Raw genomic sequence first — 7913 nt, 5'->3', positions numbered from 1 at the left:
TATATATATATATATATATATCTGTTAAACCATGAATTTTACAACACTGCGTATACAGTGGATTAATAGATACAAAACAATAATCGTATTTTTAATGATATGAATCGTTTTATGATCATTCACTTCAAATCCTTTCTTTTTTATGTCTATAGAACGCAAAATCTACGACTTCTCAAATGTTTAAATTATTTGAATATTGATTCAAGCTTCAAATAACTGAGTTTTCGAAAAAATATAACAACCAGCTCACGTTTCTTACCGTAATCCAATACTATCTCTTTAAATTACGCTCAAGAAAAATCCGATCGTGTTATAGTAAAAAAGAAACTCGTCGTATGAAATCTGTGGAATAAAAATTAGATCAAGAAAAACTCAACAGTATAACAACTATTGAACAGCTAGAAGTAGGAAGAGAAATGATTCGATCAACACTTTGATACCGACTAATTAGTTATTTCGTTTGATGAGTTCCGGCGATAACTTACGTAATTTGCCCAGAGTTCGGAAGCCCCGTGGGATTTCCGTAATTATTTAGTGTTACCGCCTCCGGAGCAATCAGGCGAAACTACACTCGGGACTTTTCCTTGAACGACTCGTTTTCCACTGGTGCTAATAATCGTTTAGTAGTTTGTGATTAAATTATTACCGCAATTAACAATTAGCAAATTTACGTTTCGAAGTCTTTCTTTCTATAATTGTATCATTTTCTCAAGTGTCCTGTGATGCAATGTATTTAGAACAACCGAGAATTAGTTACAGAGAATTAAAAACATAAGTTAATTATACTGTCCATAATCAAAATAATGAAACTTTTGAAAAAAAAAAGAACGCATTATGGAAAACATTACATAATTAATTATCCGAGTCATTACGGAACGATAGCTTTGTCAATGAGTCTGACGTCATCGTAATCTCTAAGATAAGAGCGATGCTATTTTTTAATATTGCATTTGACCTTGTAAGATTTTTTCATTTTCTTTACTTCATACAGAATGACGTCTCTTTGTGACGAAAGCAGAAAGCTATGATACTTCATTATGCAACGGCTTTTGCTGTAGTACTTGCTCAGGATTCACACAGTATACACCAATGTGAATTTTCAGAAGCGGAAAACGCATAACTCGTGAGGTGCATTTAAATTAATACGATAAATGCGATATTGTTTTGTAAACGCGGACGTTTTCTCGAGCATGAATTTTGTTGGTAAAACAAGATCGTTTCGCGTGAACGTGGAAATTGCTACATCTAGTGTCAGGACTAGGGAGACTCCGAAGCGTAAAAACAATGGCGTGACTTTTCCAAACGAAAAATTTCATACATATGTATCTATGCGTCTTTTTCTTTCTCTTAACGATTAACTTAAGAGCATTAACACGTGCACGAATGCTTTAATCAGTGTAGGACATGCACCCTGTATACTTTCCTTTGTCCCGTGTGAGCTTCTAATCCGATCGTAAGAAAGTATCCGGAAACGATGCCATATTGTTTGATGATTATAGCCACCCTTCATGCGACGCGGAAAATAGGAATTAACACGAATAATAAGAGAGGTTGAACCATGAAAGAGGATTATCAGCTAAAAATATATTTCCAGGGGGAAGCTATCTTCTTCTTTGGGGTGTTTGATGAAAATGTCAGATTTTTAGGGTTTTCGCATTGCGTGAAAATTGTATGCGTACGTGGGCAAATACATGGATGTTAAAGAGAATTATAAAAGAGGACGTTGATTACAAAAAAAATATATAAAATCGAATGAAGAGGACCGGCACTTTACACTTGACTTTTTTTTCTCGATTAACGTTGACGTTAAAGAGAGAATTTTGTGTAATACAATTTTAGCAAATAACTTTTATGTCCTCAAAGCGCGCTTTTACCATTATCTATCTATGATATACATGTTCTATTTCTGTTCGCAGACAGCAACTTTGTACTGGGAAATGCGCAGGTTCCGACGATCTATCCGATCGTCTATTGCTCCGATGGATTCTGCGAGTTGACAGGATTCGCGCGAGCGCAAATCATGCAGAAGGGTTGCGCTTGCAAGTTTCTCTATGGGCCGGAAACGAAGGAGGAGGAAAAGGCCATGATCGACAAGAGTCTCGAGAGCAAGACGGAATTGAAGATGGAAGTTGTTTTCTACAAGAAGAACGGTGAGTTCCTCGAGATATCAAATGATGGAATGTTTCTGAACTATGAGCGATTACGCTATGAATATTATAATGTCACAAAAGATTATCTTCGTTTTCATCACTAGAGATTATGCATATTTTACGATGCGATATCTTCAATTCCTGGTATTTCAAGAATATTACTACAGCTCGACTCTTATTGCTCAATTTTCCTTATTTAAAATTGTACATTTTATTGTTAGAATCTTATTATATTTAATTTTCCAGTTTTTAAAATATGGAAAAATTAAAGATAAAAGATTACTAAAAAACCGTTAAGTAATATCGGTTTCATATAATGTATTATGGCAAAAAATATGGAATCTTTAATGATATATCTAGATTTGAAAAAATGTATAAAAGAAATGGAGAAATAGAGAATCTCCACGCAATGTAGAGAGAGTCATTATCGATTTCCATTTTTCAAGCTTGGGCAACATTAAGGAATATTATATTTTCTAAAGAAACTTGCAAACTCAAATGCAAAAACCAAATGAAGTAATCTTTATTACTGTATCGCAGACTGTGCCTCCGACGGACATGCTTCGTTTTTTCTTCGCGCAATGGAGAAAATCTACGATAGAGATTAATCGAGAGGCTTCCCACAATATATTTGTCGTGTTATTATCTTGACCTACAATTTATTTTTCTGATGTTTAACTAAGTTTTGTTATTGGCCGCATGATTGCGAATTATCGGTTCGCGAACTTGTAAGATCAATGTGAAGACACCCTGGGAAGACAAATGATTATTTTTATTACGTCTTCCTATAAAAAATCAAATTATTATTTGCCGTTGTCGTTTATAACAATATGCATTACGTAAAGACAAAAAAAAAACAATAAAGTGAAAAATGAAAAAAATGAAAAAACGAAAAAAATAATAAATTAGACTATATGTGAATACTCAACTAAGCAGGATTGGGAAAGTTACTTATGAATTATTTATAAGTTACTTATAAGTTACTTTATACTGTATACGTTACTTTATATGTGTTTGTTAAAAATTTGTTTGGTAAAAATTGATTTGTTACAAAAACTATGAAAGGAGGATGTTAAAAATGTATGATTTGAATTCAAAAAGGTGTAAAGAAAAGAAATAATGCTTTTTTAGGTTTTAATCTTTTGAATACGATAAGTCTATTAAAAAATTCGTAAAATTCAAGGAACACTTTGAAAATTGAGCAAGAACATTGTATATTTATAGAAATTCAGATAATGTATGGATACATAAAAAACGTAAAACATGAAACACATGCATAATATTACATAATGTATGTACGTTGTTACTATTTTATCGAGCTCACACTTAACACATATGATTTACTATCATATACTTACATATATATAATCTATGAAACGTCGACATTGAAGGTAAAGAGTGACGAACATTTTGTGTATGTACATACACTTTTCAAGATTGCGGATTTCATTTGTTATTACAAAACACATCTTCCCCTCTTCCAGAAAAATCTTACTCAAATGCGTAGTACATAACCATACATTATTCAAATTTCTATAAATGTATAATATTTTATAAATAATATAAAACCATGTCTTTGCACAATTTTCAAGGTGTTTTCTAAATCTCATGAATTTTGTATTAGATTGTATCTATAAAATAGAAATTAAAAAAGATTTATTCCTTTTAGTTATTATTTTTTTGGGTTAAAAATCTTTTTTATATCTTCCTTTAACAAATGATAAAATATAGATAATATAAAAAAAGATAGTATAAAGTACTAAACTTTTTATATATTCAATTTCTATACTAAATGCGTAGAAGGTAACCTAATTTATAATAAAGTGGGAAGAAAAATAATGTTGCATTTTTAACTCAAATTATATAGGCTATATTCGTTAAAAATAAATGAAATTTAAATTTCAAATAAGTATTTTAAAAAGTTTTTTAGAAGCTTAAAAATCTTTGAAGAGTACTATTACTATATTTACTATATTTTTTAAGTTTTAGTTAGTTTTATTATTTTTACATATAAAAAATTATGAGAAAATTATGCTGGATAAAATGGGAAATTTTCTATTCATTTTGTATGTTACCTGCCTAAACAAAATTTGCGAAAATATTTGACTTTCTATAACGTGAAGTCTTTCCCATAAAATCATTTTTTTTTAATGTTCCTAAGATTTTTTGTTACTAATTATTCTGATAAAATAAAAGGAATATTTTTGATAGTTTATAACTCTGTTAAAAATTATCATATTGCAAATATGATAAACAAAAATAAGAAATTGAATAGTATGTACTTATATAATTATTAATTTTTAAAAAATAGAATATATATGAATTTGAGCTAAAACTATGACGTTACTTTCCTTGTAAAAGAAATTTGTCATAACTCCGTTAAAGATTATTATATCGCAAGGAAACACTATGATAAGCTATGACATTACTTTCCTTGTAAAGGAAACGTTTACAAGGAAAGTAATGTATTTCCTTGCGATATAATAATTTTTAACGGAGTTATAACAAAATAAAAAATGCTGTTATTTAAGCCGGATAACTTGGTAAAAAATTTAGGAATATTTGAAAAAAACAATTTTGTAGAAAAAACTTTATAAACTTTCACGTTAGAAAATTGAAAAATTTTTGCAAATTTTTGTAGGCACGTGATAAGCCCACAAAAAAATTTGTTTATTTCGTCCAGCTTTGTATAGCTTTTTATATATAAAAATTGTCACAAATTGAAACTCGAGAAACACAATGACCCTTCTAAAGTAGAGATTTTAAAATTTATAACTTAATTTTTTAAATTTAAATTTTATTTATTTTTAACAAATATATTATGTATACAATTTTAAGTTAAAAATACGATATTTTGCTTTCAATCCAACTCTACCACTAATTGTAAATAAAGAAAAAGCTTTATCCGTCTATGCGAGATCTTACTTAAATAGTTACTTAAATAATTAATTAAAATATTAAGATCCCGCTCTGACCGAAAAAAATCAATTTTAAATATGAGAGAGAGATATAACAATTGTTTAAGTATTAAAATTTCGTTCAGACCGAAAAAAAAATAGTTTTGAATGTGAAAGAGATGGCTTATAAAGGAGATAGTGAGGAACGTGTCGGTGACAGAATTTCCCATCTGTGTAAGGCGTGATATTCCCTTTGTAGGCCACACCGACACCGTGCATTCGCGGCAATTCCATCAAGAGACATCTACTAAAACGTCATCTTATTTTTCATTGTGTAATCATATATTTTCATAAAAGCAGATTTATGCGGCGACTAATGTATTTTTGTGTTCATTGTCTACTTTGTACCTTTACAATACGTTTCACAATTTTTCGAAAAATATCTCGCTAAAAAAAACTTGACGTAATCCGTCGCTCACGTCACATTCTTTTTGCCTGCGCGTACGTTTACAGTGGAGCTGATATCACGCAAATATCACGTAACTCATTATCGGAACAAGTGACGAGTAATTTGTCGTTTCTTAGAAGATTCAGGCCAAAATTGATAGTCAATTTTGATATTATTTCAGTTTTCACTTATTTTCGGTAAATGGTCTCGTTTAATATGTGCAGGAAGTCCATTCGATTGCCTACTCGACATTGTTCCGATAAAAAACGAGAAGGGCGACGTCGTACTGTTCCTGGCCTCGCACAAAGACATCACGCATACGAAGAATCTTCAGCTCTGTGAGTTGCACGATAGTGGTGAGTTCTAACCATGCTTCGCTGCTAAATACGCGCAAGTGGATCGATTTTAATGAGGAATGATGCGTTCTCTCACGGCGCCATGCCAAAAATACAACTTGAATTCGGAGTTTACGAGTTTCGCATCGCAGGATGGGTAGGAATTGGCCCTTTTACGTCTTTCTCTCACTCAGCGCGTTTAACGAGTCACATTTCGAGCACCGCGCAACACGCAACACGCTGCACGAATCACTGTCGTAATGTCGGGGTTGGTAACCGAATTATTCGCTGTTTGAAAAACAAATCCAATCTGCTAATCATATTAATTTCGTGTTTCTTAATAATAAATGATAATAAAATATTTTTTTTCGGATTACGTATAATATTAACGTCAATAAATATGCTCTGTTGAATTTTAATCAGTCGCAGCATTAATTAGACCGGATTAGTCGGTTACAAACTTTACGCAGGATATTCACTGAACACAAAGCAATTCACCAAAGCAATTAGAATTTTTATTATTATGCAAGAAGAATTTTATTTATTGTTGTTATGCAAATGTTATTATATTTATTTTTGAAAATGTATATACCGATTTTTTATTATCTTATATACTCTCTAAATCTCCTTCAGAAGAAACTGAAAATTTAGCCTGGTTTGAAAAAAAGAATGAAAATACTACCACTCTTGTTCCGTACAGTGACCGTATTTTCATTCTTTTTTTAAGACAGGCTAATTTTTTTAATTTTTTCGAGTGAGATTTCACTCCATGAGATTTAAAAAGTAGTTAGAATTATTGCAAAATAATACTGTTTAAGAGAAGAAAATTATTTTTATAATTTCGAAATTCTTTTGTTATATATATATTTTTTTTTATTTACTTATTCTATATTACATTTATACATGTAGGTATGTACATTTTATGAGATGTATGTGCGCGTGTATGTGCTGTATGTGTGTTTCTGTTTGCATTTTTTCTAACTAATGCTTTTTGCGTGATTTTTGTTTTTCAGAACTTAAATATTTCTATGCAATCGTACGTAATTTCTTTCTTCTGGTCCAATAATAGCGCAATTTACAATTCCAGACTCGAATGGCAATATCGACCCTGAGGCACCGCCTTCCAATTACGGTAGGAGAAGAAGTCGCGCCGTCCTTTATCAACTGTCGGGCCATTACAAGCAGGACAATAAGCACAAAATTAAGCTAAACAATGTACGTTTATTTATTTTCTTCAACTTACTGTTTTTTTTTTATAGAGAAATAAAGATTAAATTATTATATAGGACGATAATTGATAAAATAATGAGAACTTATTATCCGTAATAATATTGTTCGTTATGCTGAAAACGATTTAACGATTATTGTATTTATTCGCAAATAAGATTCAAATTTCCAGAGATATGTGCCAATATGAGGAATTTATTTCTCGGATTAGCTTTAATTTAACTTTTACGAATGTTATTTTGCGAATTAGTTTACATTTGGAAAAATATTTCATTGGGTAAAATCTTTAGAAACTGATACCGCGAAGAGAAGCTTTATAGTAAATGTATTCTTAATTGGCTGCCGAGAAATTTGGTAACACTCAGGACAAGAGCTCTGTCTTTTACATTACGTATTATTCTAGACGCTTCTGCATTCAACCGCGCCGCCTTTACCGGAATACAAAACGACAACCGTCAAAAAGTCGCAATTTATTCTTAGCCATTACGGTGGTTTTAAATCCTGCTGGGACTGGTTGATTCTCATCGCGACCTTTTACGTGGCAATAATCGTTCCCTATAACGCGAGCTTCATCAACACCGATAGGCCTACTATGGTCAGTGACGTTGTCGTCGAAGTGCTCTTCATTATCGGTGAGTATATATCCTATCTCCAATTTTCGACCTCTTGCCCTTTAGACCTCTCTTTATCTCTTCATCCCATTAATGAGATTCTCGTCTGAACCGTAATCCTCCTGGAGGGAATTATTCCAGGTAAATGAATCTATAATTTAAAAAAAAAAGGTACGATTCTAAAGCTTTTATTAATTCCGATAAATGAGATTAATTAGTCTACCATTAATTAGTCTACCATTTTC

The 7913-nt window shown here is 31.2% G+C and overlaps 1 protein-coding gene across 1 annotated transcript in view; it reads left to right on the top strand.

Moving 5' to 3' along the window:
* LOC108687656 (potassium voltage-gated channel subfamily H member 8) overlaps positions 1 to 7913 on the top strand; it is a 34099-nt gene that overhangs the window by 13266 nt on the left and 12920 nt on the right. Inside the window, exons 4-7 of the mRNA XM_018193557.1 lie at positions 1917 to 2150; positions 5720 to 5851; positions 6918 to 7045; positions 7461 to 7689. Of these exons, the coding sequence (XP_018049046.1) occupies positions 1917 to 2150; positions 5720 to 5851; positions 6918 to 7045; positions 7461 to 7689 (723 nt within the window). The remainder of the gene's footprint in view (positions 1 to 1916; positions 2151 to 5719; positions 5852 to 6917; positions 7046 to 7460; positions 7690 to 7913) is intronic.

This window comes from Atta colombica, unplaced genomic scaffold (genome assembly GCF_001594045.1).
Source record: "Atta colombica isolate Treedump-2 unplaced genomic scaffold, Acol1.0 scaffold210, whole genome shotgun sequence".
Classification (NCBI taxonomy): domain Eukaryota; kingdom Metazoa; phylum Arthropoda; class Insecta; order Hymenoptera; family Formicidae; genus Atta; species Atta colombica.
Note: the sequence above shows the minus strand (reverse complement) of the source record. Positions and strands in the feature narration are given on the sequence as shown.